The sequence below is a fragment of the Chiloscyllium punctatum genome, chromosome 5 (assembly GCF_047496795.1).
Source record: "Chiloscyllium punctatum isolate Juve2018m chromosome 5, sChiPun1.3, whole genome shotgun sequence".
In the NCBI taxonomy this organism is placed as follows: domain Eukaryota; kingdom Metazoa; phylum Chordata; class Chondrichthyes; order Orectolobiformes; family Hemiscylliidae; genus Chiloscyllium; species Chiloscyllium punctatum.
In genome coordinates, this window is record NC_092743.1 from 112,600,984 (window position 1) to 112,621,959 (window position 20,976).

General features: G+C 39.4%; 1 protein-coding gene across 1 annotated transcript in view; it reads left to right on the forward strand.

Moving 5' to 3' along the window:
- Positions 1-8,804, forward strand: part of LOC140477355 (serine/threonine-protein kinase DCLK3-like) — a 36,895-nt gene extending 28,091 nt beyond the window's left edge. The window contains exons 3-5 of the mRNA XM_072571077.1: positions 2,170-2,302; positions 5,577-5,744; positions 6,456-8,804. Of these exons, the coding sequence (XP_072427178.1) occupies positions 2,170-2,302; positions 5,577-5,744; positions 6,456-6,673 (519 nt within the window). The 3' untranslated portion in view covers positions 6,674-8,804. The remainder of the gene's footprint in view (positions 1-2,169; positions 2,303-5,576; positions 5,745-6,455) is intronic.
- The last annotated feature ends 12,172 nt before the right edge of the window (positions 8,805-20,976 follow it).

The following is a 20,976-nucleotide window of genomic DNA, read 5'->3' on the forward strand; positions in this document are numbered from 1 at the left end:
TCCCACTTGGCTTGTGGTTTGGCAGATTTTCTCCAAAGAAAGGCAGCATAGGTTTCTCACTATCACAGACCCCTGACCGCTAAACAAGATTCCAATCTTAATGCCAAATGGCAAGTTGCCATGTGTGCATCCAGGCCAGAAACCACCTCTGGTCATTTGAGGAGACCCCAGAGGTGGTAGCTGAAATTCAAACAGCCTATAAGTTTGTATGAGAAGGAAGGATGTAACACTATGTGAGGCAATGAAGACCAATTACCTCAGTCAACTTAGTTGGAGAGTTAAAAATCACACAACACCAGGTTATAGTCCAACAGGTTTAATTGGAAGCACACTAGCTTTCAGAGCGACGCTCCTTCATCAGGTGATAGTGGAGAGCTTGATCGTAATACAGAATTTATAGCAAAAATTTACAGTGTGATGTAACTGAAATTATACATTGAAAAATTGATTGTCTATTAAGCCTTTCATCTGTTACAATACAGTGATAATTTCACTTCTTTCATGTGGAAATCACAGAACCTTTTTTTTAAAGTTGCATTCTCGGGTTAGCTGTTAACAATGGTGATAGCTAGACAATATGTTGAACATATTGTGAAATTCCAATTCAATTAATAAAACCTGGAAATGAAAGTTAGCTTCATGACTAGTGACGATGAAACTATGATCAATTGTCATTAAACCTTAAATGGTTCACTAGGGAAGGTGACATCTCATCCTTATTCATTCTGCTCTGGGTAATTCCAGACCCCCAGCAACATGACCGACTCTTGTGTATCCCCTGAAATTATATAGCAAAGCATTCACTATAAGGGCTATTAGGGATGTGCAACAAATGCTGGCCCTGTCAGTGATGCTCACTTCCCTTGGAAAGGTACAATAAAAGTCCATCTTTCCCTATGAGAACGTTTCCAAATTGAGTTAGAAGTCATTCCATGACTAAAAATGATACACATACACTGGCTGAAAATAACTTGCCATATTTCAGCTAATATTTGGTGGCATGGCAGCTCAGTGGTGAGCATTGCTGCCTCGCAGCACCAGGGACCTGGGTTCAATTCCAGCCTTGGGCAACTGTCTGCACGGAGTTTGCACATTCTCTTCGTGTGTGAGTGGGTTTCCTTTGGGTTCTCTGGTTTTCTCCCACAATCCAAAGATGTGCAGGTTAGGTGAATTGGCCATGTTAAATCGCCCTTGGTGTTCAGGGATGTGTAGGTTCAGTGCATTAGTCATGGTTAGATGTAGAGTAATAGGGTGGGGAATGGGTCTCGATGGGTTACTTTTTTGGAGGATCAGTGTGGACTTGTTGGGTCAAATGGCCTGTTTCCACACTGTAGAGATTCTATGATTTTCATTGCTTTTTAAGACTAAACCCAGTGAATCTGCTTTGAAATGGCTGTGCCACAGCTGCATGTTTCTCTCCTTATTTCACTCTTGGAGTTTTAACTTGACAGCATTCTCCAAGGGTTGGTTTGACCCTGGCTGTTGATGATAAAGTTTACATTCCCAGTGAGGCATTGACTTCCAGCAATTGGATGAAGTGAATAAATTCACTAGAGGAGCTGGCAAAAACATGAAGCCCTTCATTATATCATGTATGTAATTATTTGTATTATGATATGATTCTGAGAGGTCACAGCAGGAAACAGTACATCTAGATTCCTGTTCCTGTTATGTAAAGTTTTGCTAGTCTGTAAAATTTAAATTCATCAGGTTACATTGAAATTTGTAGTGAATTGTGAAAAACATTGCTCAGAGACTAGTTCATGCATTGGACCTTTCACTTGTAGGCTGAAGTTCACATCCATCCAGCTTAGACAGGTGTAACAAAAATCTTCACTTGTAGCTTTAAAAGCTGTATGTGAAGTGCAGTTAGATAGCCCCAAGGCCACTCCTTATGGGAATAGCCACAACATAACAGTGCCCATAATGGTCCTACGAAAATCAATAAACCATCTTGTATTGCCCAGGATAGCTGTGTCAGAAATCTCACTCAGACAACAGTTGTGATATGTTAATGCTATGTGGAGGGGTTTATACACTGTATCTAGGTATACTCCTTGATTAGCATCTACTTCCTAACACCAACAAACTTTGCATCGAGCAATATGTTTTCTGTGGTCATGAACTATTTCATTCTAATTCTTCTAAGTGTTTGACTTCCAACTGCAGGTTCAACATAAAGCTGATGGAAGCCCAGTATTAAAACTAGCTGACTTTGGCCTCGCTTTGAAAGTGACCAGCCCCATATTTACTGTGTGTGGGACACCAACATATGTGGCTCCTGAAATCCTGTCTGAGAAAGGTATTAAAGACAATAGGAAAATATATCCTAATAGTAGGAATTAAATATTATAAACTTGTTTATTGGTGTTAGCCATTGGTTTGTTGGCGTTAGCCATTATTCCTATCATTGCACAGGAATGTTGCAAGACCTTTATTTGCTGTGCAGCATATTTTGTTATTCCTTGATAATGCTTCTTCTGTTGTCTGCTTTGTATTTGCTTTTAGTCCTGCACCTAATGTACTGTTCTCTATTATCCGTCAATCTCTTTCATGCAACAAAAAGCTTTCATCGCTTTTTGAAGTACCATCATGTGCCACTTAAATGGAGACCTTGGGTGCTGAAGGCAGACTGTACCTTTCAATAAATGTACAGGCTCTGGAATGACCAAAGGTTATTCAATTTACAAAACCAATTCTTTCAGCCCACTGTGTAAAATGGAGTTGAATGTGGATGTTTGACTTCCTATTTAATGATTTTTGGAGAGAATATTTTATAACTAGTTCATTGCTCAGACCTTCTGTACTGAAGCACTGCAAGAGCCATTGTGGCAAACTACATCATGTAGGCACTAGCCTGCTGCGGGTGAAGGGTTTTGTGGGAATACACACAGTTTGTGGACAAAGTGATTTTTTTTCTATCAACTCATTTATACAAAAGTACTGATTCATACTCCTACAGACTTTTCTTCCTTGAAAGAATTTCATTAGGCTTAAATATGGATTGATTTTTGACCCTACCAAGCACATAAATAGTTATAATGTAATGGGTAACTTAGCCTTCAGTGACCCACCTAGGGTCACTGTTGCCAATTTTTACTAACTCTTCGGAAAAGGTAGGAAAGCTGCCAGCCAAAGTATGTTGAGCCTTTTTTCTAAAATATGCATATTGAAGCCCAATGATGTAGCAGTTTTAACTCTAATCTGAGTAGAGAATTTCCAGAATTTTGCTGCCAGATGCAGACTGTTTAGAAGAATATTAGGTTCTGCCAGAACCAACTGGCTCCAGACTTCACTACATCCACACATAGACAAAGATAAATTCAAAGAGGTAAGGGTGACTGGCTTTGACATCAAGGCAGAATTTGACCCTGTGGCATCAAGGTGTAACATTGAAATTAATGGGAGTCATGGAGAAAGCTCAACACTGGCTAGCAGCTTACATAGACAAAAGATGATGGTGTGGTTTTTGGAGGTCAATGATCTCTGCTCCATCGTGTTGCTCAGGATTTCCTTAGGGTATTCATCTGGACCCAAACATTTTCAATGAACTTCCCTCATCATAAGAACAGCAGTAGGAATGTTTGTTACTGGATGTTCTGCCCCATTGCCCATAAATAATAGAGCTGCCTGTGGTCATATGTAGCAAGATCAGGATCATATTTAGGTTTGAGTAACATTCACTCCATACAAGTGCCAGAGAATAATTCAACAAAAGAGGATCTAACTATTGCCCAATGACATGCAATGGAATTATCATCTCTAAGTCCCCCACAATCAAATCTTCAGGGTCATAACTGACCACAAATTTAACTGCACCAGCATTATAAATATGGTGGCTACAAAACCAAGTCAGAAGCTTAAAATTCTATAACTCCCCAATAAATGCCCATCACATACAACAGAAAACCTATTTGCCAAAACATAAATATTTAAGCATCATAGACTGGATACTGTGTTCCCCCTGTTATTGGTTACTTGTAATGGACTTTATTAAAATGTACAGTTGTATTTAGTGCACTCTGTTGCATTATTCTTGACATTTCAGTTCAAATCACAAGTTTCCCAAATGTTAACAATTTGTTTTGCTACTTACATGAGAAGAAATGTGTTTGACCCCCAGTTTAGGAGAATCAACAACCGAAAATTGGGTAATTTATTTCTTTGTGACAGAGTAGATTTTAATGTTATTATATTCCCACTAACTGGTGTCACTTAGCATCAACTATAAAGAGAATAAATTGGGGGTCAGCAAGCTTAAGATGTTTCTATACTGAAGCTGTTGGAGAAAATACTTGCAAATGAAAAATACCTCTTCCAGAACCTGCCTCCTGACTGGGAATCTTATGTTGCACCATGTAGTAATTTTCGAGATTTTAACACATCAGGAGTGCCCCTTGGTAATGTTGAACTTCCAATATCTCACCAATTCTCCTGCTATCCCCTGAAATGATTCAGAATTATGTAGAAGTTCCCATACAAAACTGCAATGACCAGCCAGTGCAATTTTTTGTTAATTCCCTAGACAAGTGGTATTCCATTATTCACATGTGTGTCCTAGTCACATTTCCCTGAATTTCCCTTCCCATATTGACTGTACCCTGATTTAACTTGCTTCAGCATATGCAGTGCTTATGTGTAGGAATGTAGGAACAGGAGTTGGCCATTCAACCCCATCCTGCTGAAGTAAATTCAATTAGACCATAGCTGAGTCCCTCAACTTCATTTGATCAGTATCCCTTGATGCGCTGCACTACAAATGCCTATAATCTATAGTCTTGAAAGTTTCAATTGATCCAGCAGCCGCAGAGAGAATTCTAGGCTTCCAGTACACACAGTGTGCAATAGTCCTTTCTGATTCCACTGCCAAACTGCTTAATTTAAGATCTAATTTTATACTATGTTTTTCTGGATTCCTTCAGCAGAGGGAATATTTTTTATGCATCAGGAGTATCAAACCCCTCTACTTTTAAAGATCTCAATTAGAATTACCCTCAACATTTTAAATTTCAGGGAAACCAGTCAACTTGATGCAACCTAGCTGTATGATTTAACACTTTAAATGCTGTTCTGGTGAATCTATGCTGTACTTCCTTTAAAGTCAGATTAGGCTGTCTGAGGTACTGTGCACAAACCAAACACATTACTGCAGCCGAGATGTGACTAAGGCTCTGTACAATGGAAGTGTTCCTACTTCCATTCGTAATTTATTATTTTTGATTAATAGCATTTTATACCTGTGCATTAATGTTTAGTGAAATGTTGACCTTTCAACAAAATAGGCATTTAACCATTTATTTACCCCTGTGCTACATATAGCTTTATTCAGGCTATAATTTTATGTTACTAATGTCATTTTGGGGCAGTAAAAGTTAAATTTGCCTTCTTCATATTTAATTACTTAGTCTCTACTATTCCAATATATAAAAGAGAAACTCTTCCACTCAACCTACTCCTCCTTTTGTAACACTAAGTTCAATAGAACACTGTTTTGACCTTCAACTACAATTAGTATCTGTGTACCTACTGAAGCAAGTCCATACTCTCTTTAACATTTGGTTACATTCTTTTCATAGGCTATGGGTTTGAAGTGGATATGTGGGCCACTGGTGTAATCCTGTATATCCTGCTGTGTGGTTTTCCTCCATTTCGTAGTCTGGAGCGAGACCAAGAGGAGTTATTTGAAATGATCCAACTTGGAGAATATGAATTCCTCTCTCCGTATTGGGACAGTATTTCTGATGGTGAGATTCATTTTATGCTGTGACTAGTCAGTTAAATTAGATAGGTAGTGAATTTGGGGGATTTTATGGGGCATACAAGAAGGGGAAATGTGACATTGAGATAACTTAATGAGGTGGGAACTGGAATTTTTGCTTTCTGACAGCTGGTTCACATTTAGAAATTAACTGCAGTGGTATGTTTATGATGGGTTGAGCCTCTCGCTTTCCTGTGCTGGTTTCTTTCTTTTAATACATTTGCAATGAAGACTCATTAAATCTTTATGTAGTTATGTCCAACTATCCTGATCAAGTCAATCGTGCACAAGAATCTAATGGCACCTAGTACATGTTCATCTCAAGGTGTCATCCACCAGTTGGCTTTCTGCAAATAAGTTAGCAGTTTTCCTTGTGTAACTCTATGGCATAAGGGAAGGGAACCGGAAATTGGCAGCTTGCATGGAGATCCAGAACCAGCAGAGTTCAGTTAATGGTGGAGGGCTGAAGAGGTCCTGACACATGCACAGTTGACATAATTGCCTGGGGTGTTTAAATTTTCAGTGGGGTGATTTCATTATTATCATACAGTCCAGGTAGGCGTCTGTCCACTTCAGGACCCTGCAACTGGAAAAGTTACTTTCCAAAACTGTCTCCTTGTTACTTTTGTCTCTGTGCCAGTGCTTCAGTCGTCAGTAGCATGATTTATATGATTGTTTCGTGCTCTGCTTTGATCAGGTGCTAAGGATCTTGTGAGCAAGCTGCTGGTGGTGAATCCCAGAAATCGATACACTGCACAGCAGGTCCTCAAGCATGCTTGGATCTGGTCAGCAGCCAAGCGGAACACCCACAATTTACAGCGGGAAGTAAGTATGAACATCGGGCAACATTTCAGGCGTTGTCGTCGACAGGAGATTCTGAACTCTGCAACACAGAGGCCCAGCCTGAGATGCTGACTCTGAAATGTCCCAGCTTCGAGCAAAAACAAAATAAGTCTACTGGCAGCTGATTTTCCAACATGAATGAATAAATGTATTCGGAGTAGCGGTATGATGGCACAGAGGTTAGCACTGCTGCCTCACAGCGCCAGAGACCCATGTTCAATTCCTGTCTCAAGTCAACTGTCTGTGTGGAGTTTGCACATTCTCCCCATGTCTGCGTGGGTTTCCTCCAGGTGCTCCGGTTTATTCTCACAGTCCAAAAATGTGCAGGTTAGGTGAATTGGTCATGCTAAATTGCCTGTACTGTTAGGTGAAGAGGGGAATGGGTCTGGGTGGGTTGCTCTTTGGAGGGTTGGTGTGCACTTGTTGGGCCAAAGGGCCTGTTTCCACACTGTAAGCAATCTAATAAATAAATTATACATTAAAAAAAATGAAAACTATATTTTGTTAGGATTGTTGCAATGCTGAAATTTTAGATTTTATTTGTAACTAACATTGCTAATAGCAAATGGAAGGAAGATCTCAAGGCTGTTCCCTGGACATTTTCAGTCAATCTAAGACAGACATGAGGTGAAACAGGTCTCTTCCCCCCTCATTTCTAGTATGTGTAGCATTGATGATGTAAAACAGATATGATCATCTGTGGGATTTTAACAATATTGAAACTAGGAAAATGCAGCTATCTGTTATTTCAGGAACAGGTTGAACCGAAGGATCTGTTTCCATGCTGTACATCTCTATGACTCTATATAGAAATGATGGATAAAAGCTGACTGGTTATTCCATCAAATCTAACCACATGACTGTCAATGCTCCTGATCCACAAATACCTGTATCATGCGTCAGGAAAACTAGTACACTTTTAAAAATCCCTTGTCCAATTCAGGCTGAAAATAAATCATTGCAAGAATTCTGCTGTATATGGAAAAAAATTCCAGAACATTACATGAAACATACAGCCAGTTGTGCGCACACACAAAAATACAAACCAATCAGCCACCTTTTTTTAATCAGTGATATTAGTTTTAGTCAGGAATTCACCCAGTTGACAACTGAAATTGAGGACTGCTTGGTAGTATTCAGAGTACTGGTCCTCACGAAGACCCAAGGATAAGATACAGTATTTTTTATTAATAGGTAAGAGGCAATTGAAATCTTGATATTATAGTGAGTGTGCATGACCTGTCTCATCATGAAGGGTACTGAAATCCTAACGTACTCATACTTCGCAACTTCATAACTACTCATGCTTCACTACATCTGCATTATTGCAGACCCCCACTCAGTGCCCCCACCCAAAATCACTGTTGTACTTTTTGTCCTAAAACACCGCTCAACCTGACTCACCAGGAGAGGCCATTCGTATGCTCATAATAGGCTGGATCTTGGGGCATTTCTGTGAAAGAGGCATATGTTGACTGATGGGTCTGCTAAATTCTACATTAAATGGTTTAGCTGGAAAGTTTTAACTCTCAAAATCTGTATTTTAAGTCAATCTGTGGTATATGTTTATATTAATGTCTAAACTGTTCCAGGGTTTTGTACATAAGTGTACTGTATTGTAGCACTAACCAACTTAAAATGCACACAAATAAGTTATATTTTTCAGAATGTTGATTAAGTTGTTGGGGCTTATTTCACTTAAGTAGCAACTAGGGATGCACAACAAATGATGAGCCAGCCAGCGACTCCGACAAGTGAATTTTTTATAAATGTAGCTGCTGTATGTTTGCTTTGGATTCAATTTTATTTGTATGTGTAAATGAATCTGGAAACCTTTTCTGAGGAAATATTTTGAGGACACCAGCTGTTTAATTCCCCTTCACTGTGGTCACTGTACAATGTGTTTACGTTCTACAAAAATTTCATTTCAGCAACTAATACTGATTGGTGTCTCCCCTTATTTGAAGATGAACATGTACTCTTGTCCTTTTGAAAACAAAATAAAATGGGATACTGATAATGCTTTTGGTTTGGTTATTGTAATCATTAGTGATTTGATATTTCACTTAGCTAATATCTTGTTTCTAGTAGCTTTTTAGCTGATCCAACTGTGCACTCTGATTTTGGGATTGAGCCATTTGCTCAATGCAGTTATTATAGTCATCACAGATTGTAGTAGTATAAATGACTACTTATTTCATCTAATACCTAATATTGTTTGATTGTTTGCCAACATAATTTACAGCACACATGGCCAAAATTTTAGATTAGGCATGAAAATTTATGCTGTCTTTGATTCAATACAGCCTCAATAGATTTCTTTAGACTTACCTGCCCTGATGGAATAAATGGTCAAACCTTTAGAATTCCTTTCTAGTAATTAAGTTTGTTAGATCATATCCACAAGGAATTTAAATTGCTGGAAAAGTACAGAATCTACCAAATAGAAAACTGGGCCATAGCTGTTATTAATCAGTTGGACATGCAAGGTCATTAAGTACGAGAGGCCAGTCTCCTCCACTTCAAACAAGGTGCTGCTAGTTGGTGAAGTATGCTTTAAGGATTTAAAATTTCCAGCTTCACTTGTAAACAAGAGGAAATTTTAATGAAGGATATTAAAATAGCATGAAGTTAGGGTTGGCTATAATGAATTGAGAAAAGGCATTACAGTGTAAGATGGTAGAGAAGCAGACATTTAATGAAGTATTTCATAACTCTCAAAGCTATTGTATTGATATAGAATGAGAGAGAAGATGGAGTTTAGAAGATTAAGGGGAGATCTAATAGAGACGTACAAAATAATACATGGCTTTGAAAAGGTGGATGCTAGAAAATTGTTTCTGTTAGGCGAGGAGACTAGGACCCGTGGACACAGCCTTAGAATTAGAGGGGGTCATTTCAGAACGGAAATGCGGAGACATTTCTTCAGCCAGAGAGTGGTGGGCCTGTGGAATTCATTGCCACGGAGTGCAGTGGAAGCCGGGACGCTAAATGTCTTCAAGGCCGAGATTGATAGGTTCTTGTTGTCTAGAGGAATTAAGGGCTACGGGGAGAACGCTGGCAAGTGGAGCTGAAATGCGCATCAGCCATGATTGAATGGTGGAGTGGACTCGATGGGCCGAATGGCCTTACTTCCACTCCTATGTCTTATGGTCTTATGGTCTTATGGACGGGATGCCTTCTGTGGCTAAATAAGCAAGTTAAAGATGATATAAAATTGAAAGAATATCTTGGGAAGAATAGGAGTAGTTCAGAAGGCTGAACATTTTAGAAACAATGAACAATTTGAAATAATTGGAATTGGTAGAAAATAATTCAGCATGAGAAATTAAACTATAAAAGTAAACTAGCAAAAAATCTAAAAACAGACAGTTAGAGCTTCAATGGATATACAAAAAAAAATTAGCAGAAGTAAATATTGGTCACTTTGAAGATAAGACTGGGGAATTTATAATGGAAAACAAGGAAAATGTAGTCTTAGAACAAGCATTTCTTTACTATATGCCTGGACTTCATGGTTTGCATTCCAAGAGTATTCAAGGAAGTAACTAAATAAACATTCTCTTTTCAATCTTCCAAAATTCCTAAGATTCTAGAAATCTCCTTTCGGATTAGAAAATTGCAAATGTAACACACCTGTTCAAAAAAAGGAGAGAGACAGGAAGCAGGGAAGTATAGGCCTGCCGTGTGCATTAACAAAATGTTAGAATCCATTATAATGGAAGAAATAGCATCTCGTAGAAAATCAGAATGCAATCAGGAAGAGTTAACATTATTTTATAGAAGGGGAATTTTTTGACAAATTTATTAGAGTTCTTTGAGGATGCAACAAGCAGAATGGTAGAAGTATTCTAGTATTTTATATTTTACATTTTATAGTACCTTACTTGGGTTTCCAAAAGACATGCATTAAGGGGCACAAAGTGTTACTGCTCACAAGTTCCGTGTGATAAATATATTATAAGCATAGCAAGAGGATTGGCAAAGTAATAGAAAATAGAATATTGGGGTCACTGGAATATCTTCAGTCTCGCAAACCAGAACTGAACTCTTTGTAAGGCATAATGCTGGGATCTCCAGGATTTATGATTTAATATTCGTGAATTGGATGAAAGGTTTGTGTATACTGTAGCTGTATTTGCTGACAATGAAAAGATAGTTGGGAAGAAAGTGTCTGCATAACTATAATGGGCTTTAGTCAGTTTAAGTGAATAGGCAAATATTTGGCAGATCAGGTGGCATCTTGTGCCCAGATAAACGTGGGCTGTGGCAAGATGTGACAGAATTGCAAAAGAAGTTCTGTTGGGCAGTGGGAGGTCCTATGCGTCAAGAAAAGATTGGAGTCACAGCCTCTGTCTTCCATGATGAGCAGTTCTGCAAAACCTGTCTCAATGTCAGGAACTAGGTTCAGGCATCAGGCAAATTACCGATCAAGAGGGAGTATTGCTTGGTAATGCCCTTATTAATTGCAGATCTCACTTCATTAATATCAAACTTTCTATCACATCATCTTCTGCAAGCAAACTAGATACAAAGAATCATGACTTGGAAGTCAGAGCAGGTACCTGGCAACTCCAGCTCACTATTTGTATCAAAGGGCCCCATTATTGGACAAAAGGTATCAATAGCTGGTGGCACTAGTTTCTGCACCTTACATCTACAGACATTGGCACATGACACATGCAAACTACACAGAAACATGGCACATCTCTGATCCATCTAGTGATGCTTTGATACTTCAAAGCTGTACCTCTGGGTGCAAAGCGAACTACCATTGTAATGCTGCAGTAAGAATACTCAATGCTCAAGGACACTCACCCAGCTCATTGACTGGACCATGGTGCGACAGTGAGCTGTTCATTTGCTATCTTGGCACTCATTCATGTTGAGTCCATCTGGATGCTCACAGCATCCTTGCCTTGCATCCCAACATTCAAGATGAAGCTGCTTCAAGGAGATTAGGAGAGGCGAAGTGATTGGGCAAAAATTGTGGATGGAATAAATTGTGTAGAAATGTGAGGTTATTCACTCTTTGCTTGGAAAAACAGAAATGCAGTGTATTTCTTAAATGGTGAGAGTATAAGAAGTTATGAACTTTAAAGGAACTTGGGTGACCCTGTTCATAAGTCACTGAAAATTAACATGTAGGTGCAGCAAGCAGTCAATGCAGACAAATGGCATTTTGACCATTTTTTAAAAGAGGATTGGAAAATCTGAGCATTGTGTGGTGTTTTTGATGACTTACCAAAGGAAAGATGTACTTGCCATAGTGGGGGTGTAACAAAGGTTCACCAAACTAATACCTGGGAATAATTGTCCCTTCAGGAGCATTTGTTTTTCTTTGTTGCATTGGAGTCAGATTAGAACTGGGCAGGGGCGCTACATTCATTTTTTAATCAGAGCCCTCAGTTCATATCTGACAACTCAAAAATCAGTATTATAACTCTACTCTTTGTTCATGATTTAATAGAGGTATTGCCAGTTTGATTGATATCCAACTCTTAATCTTCAATCAAATTGCAAACAGCAAAGAAGAGATAAGAAAGCATAAGAATAGGAGGAATAGGCCATTCAGTCCAGTAAACTATTCAATGAGATTATAGATGATCTTATATTTCTACGTCTTTTTCATGTATTATCCCAAATCCCTTAAACCTTTCGATAGAAATCTATCAATCTAAATCTTGAACATACTCAATGACTGAGCGTCCACAGCTCACTTTTAACTCTGGTTTTATAAAACACTTGAATTTGTTTGCTCCTATTTATAATACCTGGGCTGAGGGCAGGGCCCTAGCTAGGAGGAGTTATGATGGGGTGAATGATAGGTAGTTATGCCCCCGGTAGCAAGGGGAAAAGTCTCCTTTCGAATATGTTTTGCGTTTTTTTTAAATTTAGGATTAGTTTTTAATTGTGTTGGTGTAAAGGTTTACAAGAATTTTTGTATTTGCGCATTTTCTATGGTCTTTATTCAAGATCTTTTGGGTGGGGTTCTTCCTCCTGGGGGGGGGGGAGGGTAGGGGTCTCGGGCTTGCCTGGACCATCATGATTAGCCATTCATTTAGGTGGTGCACCTGGAATGTCAAGGGGAGAAATTCACCAATCAAAAGGAAAAAGATATTATCAAGTCTTAAAAAAGAAAGGGTCGATGTAGCTCTCTTACAGGAGACACATCTACTTGATAAAGAACACTTAAAGCGACAACAGGGCGGATTTGATCAGGCTTTCTTTTCATCTTTCAGTTCAAAATGTAGGGGAGTAGCCATTCTTATTCAGAAGAATCTTCCTTTCAAATGTTAAGCCAGATAAAAGCTGAGTCTGGACAGTATATATTGATCAAAGCCCTAATACATGGAGAGGAATATGGAAGTTTGAATCTTTATTGCCCCCCGGCTCACCCCTTTAAATTTGTAACGGAAGCATTCTCTAAATTGATGGCTTTTGGGGTCCGCCATACAATTATAGGAGGAGATTTTATTTATATTATGGACCTAGAGACGGATAGGATACCTAGGAGCACTATGGGTATATCTCTGAGAACTAGACAACTGGCGGATCTGAATAAGGAGCTAGGACTAGTAGATGTGTGGAGGTGCCTTCATCCCCAGGGTAGAGACTTTACTTTCTACTCTAACCCACACAAGTGCCATACCGGAAATGATATTTTTTTGCCCCCTCGACCCTTCTGAATTCGATACTGTCTTGTAAAATAGGTAATATAGCTATTTATGATCATGCCACAGTATATATGCAAGTCAAGACTAGGGATGATAGGACAGGCCCACAACATTGGCACATGGATCCCTTCTTATTGAAGGATAGCAAATTTATAAAGTATTTTTCGCAGGAATTCAAAACCTTCTGGGAAATTAATTCAGGTACAGCCAGTCACCCGTTGATGATGTGGGAGACCATGAAGGCACACGTGTGAGGCTTGGTCATCTCATATTCTGCAACCCGAAAAAGACAAAAGGGAGAGCAACTGCGCCTGCTCGAGCCTCACCTGAAGGCAGCTGAGACAGTGTTTGTTGACAGGCCCTCCATTACTAAACTACAAAGGATCGCAGCCTTTAGGTCAGCCTTGAATACCGCACTTACCTAAACAGCAAAGAGGGAAGTACTATTTGTAAAGCAGACATTACTTGAATATGGTGACATGCTTGGGCAGCTATCTAGCGTACCTTGCTAGAATGAAAAAGGCTCCCCAAGCCATTAAGTCTATTAGAGAAAGTGTTGGTACCTTGACTTGTGAAAAAGATCAATAAAGCCTTTAGAAAGTTCTATTTTGAACTGTATAAATCGCAGGACTGTGAGGATAGATCTGGGAAGATGGAATCTTCCTTTAAACATTTCGCCCTTCCAGGCTTAACCTCAGAGCAGGTGTCGATCTTGAGTGCCCCCCTGACAATCTGGGAAGTACTGGACGCGGTTAGGCAGCTTCAGAGTGGCAAAGCATCTAGACCAGACGGATTCCAGGTTGAGTTCTATAAAGAATTTATCGGGGAACTGGCCAGGCCACTCATAACTATTACTCACATAGTCAGGGCTGCCTCCCCCCTTCGTTGAGAGAAGCAAATATCTCTCTCATTCCTAAAAATGGAAATGCCCCAAAAGATTGCTCATCATATAGACCCATCTCCTTGCTAAACAGGGATTTCAAAATTCTTTCCAAAATGTTAGCATTAAGACTGGAGAGAGTCTTATTATATATCATAAAAGAGGACCAGACGGGGGGTTCATAAAGCGTTGCAGGTCAACTAATAATATTAAAAGGGTCTGAAGTGTGATACAAGCCTATCAACAGGGAACAATATGAGTTTAGTTGTCTCCTTGGAGAAGGCATTTGATCGGATAGAATGGCCATATCTTTTTTTATTCTCTGGGAAGGTTCGGTGTCGGAGAGGTATTTACCAAATGGGTTTCAGTATTATATAATGATCCCAAAGCAGTGGTGATCACCAATGGTTTAGGTTCAGATAGCTTTAGTGTTGGCAAGGGATGTCCTCTTTCACCATTATTATTCACGCTGGTGATTGAACCACTAATGGAAGCTATATGAGCTGACCCTACATAACGGCTCTGAGGGTTGGATCGGGCAAGCACAAAATCACTCTCTATGCAGATGATGTCCTCCTCTTCTTAAGTGATCCTTTGAAATCTATGCCCCGCCTAATTCAATTGGTCAATCTATTTGGTATGTTCTCAGGTTATAAAATCAATTTTTATGTAATTGGAGGCCATGCCGTTGGGAGGTCTTGCTAGTGTATCCAATTTACCAGATGCATCTTGCTTCCCCTTTTGGTGGTCACCAGAAGGTTTTCTATACTTCGGTATTTTTATCACTCCAGTATTTGGTCAGCTGTATAAAACCAATTTGTGCACTTTTTAGAGAAAATGAGGCAGGACCTTCAACGTTGGGGAGATCTCCCAATATCTTGGTTAGGCAGAGTAGCCTTAGTTAAGATGAATATTCTACCTCGTCTTCTATATCCTATGAGAATGCTCCCCTTGATGCTGCCGAGACAGGCATTGCATAAGCTCTACGGCTGGCTTGGCTCCTTTATTTGGAATCATAGATGGCCCCCTATCAAATTTGAAAAGCTGCAACTTCCACAAGCAAAGGGAAGACTGGACTTTCCAGATTTCAGGAGGTATCAATTGAATTCATTATTATCCTGTGTAGCTGATTGGGTCTTTTGTGACCCACAGTCAATCTGGTTAGACATTAAGACCTCCCAAGCAAAAATTTTCCCTCATTACTCTTTTATTTATGGACAAAATGAGAGCTATTATGGACTATTATAAAAATCATATTGTATTAAATACAATTAAAGCCTGGAGGATAATGCGACAAGATGACAGTATCCTGAAAAAAACCTTCCCTTATACGCCTGTAGTGGGAGCATCGGGATTTCAGCCAAGGCTGACAGATGCTACATTTAAAACTTGGAAGTCCAGGGGTATCTCCTGCTTGGGAGAGCTGTTTGATGGGGAGGGTATGATGTCCTTTGAGCAGTTGCGTCAGGAGTTTGGACTGCCTAACAGGCACCTCTTTCAGTATTTCCAAATACGAGACTTTATACAAAAGAAGACCACACTGATAGTTAATCTCTACAGATTGGATAGGGAAAGGAAAGTGCTATGGTTGACGGGGCGGCTCTCGGTCAGTACTCTTTATCACTCATTATATAATAAGGTGTCGAAGGACATGGAACGATTATTTAAAACCTTGAATCAAGAATTGGGGTTGGAAATCTCTTTAGAAATGTGGGAGGACATCTGGGAAAATGCCAGAAAGATCTCTATTTGTAATAGAACTCAGACTATTCAATTAAAGATACTTCACAGTGTTCATATGGCACCTGAACAACTCGCAAAATTCAAGGCAGGAGCATCCCCAATGTGTCCTAAATGTAAAATAGAAGTTGGCACTCTCACACATTGTCTTTGGATATGCCATAAGATCCGTAGGTATTGGTTTAAAGTAGTGAATGCCTTGACAGAGATCTTGGGTACGGAGATTAGATTGGATCTAGTGTCCCTACTTCTGGGCTCTTCAGATTTTCCTTCTATGCACGGGAGGAAATTATTTGCCATTCTCTCCTTTTGTGCAAGGAAAATATTTTAGTGAATTGGGTAGCTGCTCCGCCAAAGCGCAACCCACCCATACCCCTACATCTACCCCTTACCTAACACTACGGGCAATTTAGCATGGCCAATTCACCTGACCTGCACATCTTTGGACTGTGGGAGGAAACCGGAGCACCCGGAGGAAACCCACGCAGACACGGGGAGAACGTGCAAACTCCACACAGTCAGTCGCCTGAGGTGGGAATTGAACCCGGGTCTCTGGCGCTGTGAGGCAGCAGTGCTAACCACTGTGCCACCATGCCGCCCAGTAGTTAGCTGGGTTTTTTTTTCTCTTTTTTTGGTTATCATTTAACTTTTTTCTTAGTTATTTAATTTTATATTGGTGCTTATACTTGTTTGTATTACTTTTGTAATTTTGTAAAATATCTTAAAAATGTTCTTTTTTTTCAATAAAAATACCTATACAAAATGAATGTGGCCCATTTTCAGGCACCTAACTAATGGAGCATTATTGCCTCAACTGTGACACCAATTCTAACCTCTGCTTCAATTTTGAACTGGCATAATTCCTCAGCTCAATCTGTAGGGGAGGCAATAGAAAGGGGCATCAGGACAGGTGGTAAAATTTTTACTCTTTGATTACCATTGCAAAGGTTATAGCATCAGCTGAAGAATTAAAGTGAAGATGCTAGCACTGTGGTCATAAAACCTACTAGTAATCCAGAGGTCCAGGAAAATGCTCAAGGGATATGAATTCTAAAATCCACCACAGCAATTGGTGCAATTTGAAATCAGTTAATACATCTGCAAAAGACAACTAGTGTCAGAAATAGTAACCATGAAACCATCATCTTGTTAATTTTACCATCTAGTTCACTAATGTCTTTTTCGGGAGCTAAATCTAGCATCCTTACCTGGTCTGGTCTAGGGTATTGTAATTGACTCTTAACCATTCTTCGGAATTCTCAAGCATAGAAACATGGAAGATAGGAGCATAAGTAGGCCACTCAACCCTTTGAGTCTGTTCGAGCGTTTAATATAATCATGGCTCAATACCCTAATCCCACCCTTCCCCCATATTCCTTTGAACTGTTTAGCCACAAGAGCTATATATGTTATCAAGAAGGAGGTGGATAATGTTTAGGCCTGAACCACTTTCTCTGGTAGTGAATTCCACAGACTCACCATTGTCTGAATAAATAATTTTCTCCTCATCTCAGTCCTAAAAGGATGACCTCTTTAAACTATAACCGATATCATTCTTTTTAAGGGCAATTTGAGAAGATCAACAAATGCTGGCTTGCCAGTGACACACACACCTCATGAAGAAATAAACAACATTGGTCACAATTTCAATGCAAATATCCAGAGATGGATGCAAGGCACCTTGCAAATTTACAGCTCTCTGAACACTATTTTACATATTACGGGTGCCTGTCTATGTGTATAAGGCTGCTCGGGAACACTTATGCTGAGCAGCTATGGAATGTTATTGCCCAAAATTACACCGGTTTTATACGATAAAATTGGTCTCAACAAGATCCAATTTCTACCTATTCATTTTCAATTAGTAAACATAGTGATATCATCTCCAATGTAATTTCCCCTACAATGTATGACTTTGGTAGTCATTTATTTTTTCACTCGTATTGTATCCCAGGTAATGTAGTTTGCATAGGATGTAAGCATTTTGTCTCTTGTTTTGGTCATTTCCACTGTTTACAAGTTCTGTCCCATCCTACCATATAACTGGCAAATGCAGACACACATATTCTAACACATTAACCTTAAAAGACTTCCACACTGACCTTCATATAATTGCTTCCTCCTCAAGCATCCACTCTGTAGCAATTATAATCATGCAGTAGCCTCTCTGAACTGGTTTCAAACAGAAGAAGTGCTCCACCTGCACATGCAGTAGATGTTGAGTCCATTATCCACAATTCTAGTTTCTCAGAAATGCAGTAAATATGCATGTAATTGAACAACGGCAGTGAAACTATTAAATTAATGTTGAATTGCTCAATGGCAGTAAAGCATGTAACTGATTAATCTGAATGTATTATTCAGAGAGGAAAATGTGAGTATCTTAATGAATTCCAATACAGCACATACTACAGTTTTCAAAATTAAACCATCCTGTGAAACCCAAAAAACAACTCACGCATTAAAATAATTGAAATTAAGATATTAAAATTTTTTGGTCACTTGCTTTTCAATTACAACATACAAGGATCATTAGCAGTTAAATATGGCATGAGATCTTGAGAAGTCCTGTATCTTTCTTTCTCATTTACTAATAAATTAGTTTGTTTCCCACTGTAAGCCACCACAAATGTTGTCATAAAAAGGACCCTAGATGAACATGTCATGACCATGCTACCAGGCAACGTTGTTGGAAATGATAGCTGTTGCATAGTTTCTTTATATCTGTGGTCTCTGTCTAGGTCCTATGCAACATTAAAAGCAAATTAAATTTATACAGCAGTTTTAAAGATGGAAACCAATTCAAAGTAATTATTAAATAAAATTTGATACCAAGCTATATTAAAAGTAAATGAACAAAAGATTGGCCAAAAATAAGTTTTATGAAGCATCTCAAAGACGGAATGAGAGGCAGAGAGGTGTAGAGAGGAAATTCCAGAGATCAGGTCCTTAGCAGCTGAAGATATGGCCTCTAGTGGTGGACTGCGTAAAATCAAACATGTCTAAGAAGCTAGTTACATAGCTCTCTAGTTGTGGTCTCATCAAAATGAAGTACTGTTGCAGCCAGAGATCCCTACACTTGAACTCCATCCCTCTTGAAATAATGGCCAACAAACCACTTTCCTTTCTAATTGCTTCATATACTTATCTGACACTTAAGTGTATGTCCTGTACAAGAACGTACACTAACAAAGCATGAGGTTACTTGCTCGTTGGGAGGATGAAAGAAGAGGCAGTGCATTAAAATATACCTGGCTGCCATCTTCATGCTTTGCTTTTGATAATCTATTATCCTATCAGGCCACACCTGATGACTAATAGACTCAATTTTGGTTTTGTAAGAGCCACCAGTCTTCATTGCAGCCTTGATTTAAATTTGGGTGCAAGAGCTGAATGATATGTCTGATGATGTAGTAGCTATTTCCATTTTCATGGAACAATTGAATTTGATATGGTAACAAGGAACTCTGGCAAAACCCATAATGGTGAGGTTATGCCAAGAATTATCCAATGACTGGTTTCAAGCCACAAGAAAAGAAGTTGATTGGGGTAGTTAGAGGCCAAACATTCCAGCTACATGATATTATGGCAGTCTATCCCAGGGCAACATCTGCTGCTCATCCACCTTCAACTATTTTCTCAACCATCTTTTAATCATAAATGTTGGAAATGGCGCCAACAATTTGAAAGTTTTTCACTCTGTTTGCAAACTTCTAATAATGAAGCAGCTCTTACAGCAGGAATTGGACAACATTTAAGCTAGGGCTGTCAAGTGAAGGATAACATTCACACTGCATAACCACCAGGTAATGATAATCACTGACAAAAATGGCCTGCCACCTCTTCTGATTTTTCAGTAGCACCTGAGGAGTTACCATTGACCAAACGTTTAACCACATCAGCATTACGGCTACAAATAAATTAAAATCCAACCCAACCAATTATCACCTCCATTAAGCTACACCTGATCCGCAGCAAAATAATGTATGGAGTTGTTGACAGTTTTATCAAACAGCACTTATTCTGTAATGATCTGCTCTCTAACACCTAGTTTGGGATCCACAAGGGCTACTCAGCTGTTGATCTCATCACAACTTTGGGCTAAGCATGAATATAAAGAATCAATTTCCAGAGGTGGTGAGAGTCAATCCCCTTGATATCAAGACAGTGCTTGACTGAGTGTGGTATTCAGGATCCTTAGCGAAAGTTGCATCAAGGGGAACTGGGGAAGAACACCCCTCCGGTTTTCAATTCATACCATTCACAAAGAAAGACACTGATGGCTATTGGAAATCAATGAGCTCAAGTCTGATACATAACTGCAAGAGTCCTAGGCTCAACCATCTTCAGTTGGTACAATGAAGTTAAGCTCATCATGAGATCAGAGGTGAGGATATTCACTGATGATTGGACAGTGTTCAGCACCATTTGTGACTTCTCAGGCTCTGAACCAGTTTGTGCCTATATTCAGCAATGTCTGGATAACAGAGTCGAAGAGTGTGGTGATGCAAAAGCACAGCCAGTTAAGGCAGCATCCAAGGAGCAGGAGAATTGATGTTTCGAGTGTACTCAGGCTGATGGGATGCAAGTAACAATATGTGATACTCAATTATCAGGCAATACCCATTTCCAAAAAGAGAAATCCTCACTATTGCTTCTTGACATGCAATGGCATTTCCATTGCAGAATGCCACAGTAACCATACCCTCGGAGTTACTATTTTCCAAAAATTGAATTGGACCAGTCATCTAAACTTTGCCCCACACATTGATTTTCCTGCTCCTTGGATGCTGCCTGACTTGCTGTGCTTTTCCAGCACCACACTCTTGACTCTAATCTCCAGAATCTGCAGTCCTCACTTTTGACTATCTAAATAATATGGCTACAAGAGTATGTCAGAAGCTATGAATTCTGGTACAAGTGACTCACATACTGATTTTCCAAAGCCTATCCACCATCCATATGGCACAATTCTGGATTATGATGAAATAGTCTCTGCTTGCTGGACACTCAAGAAGCTTGGTGCCATCTAGGATCGGAAAGCCTACTTCATTAGCATCTCATCCACATTCACTATC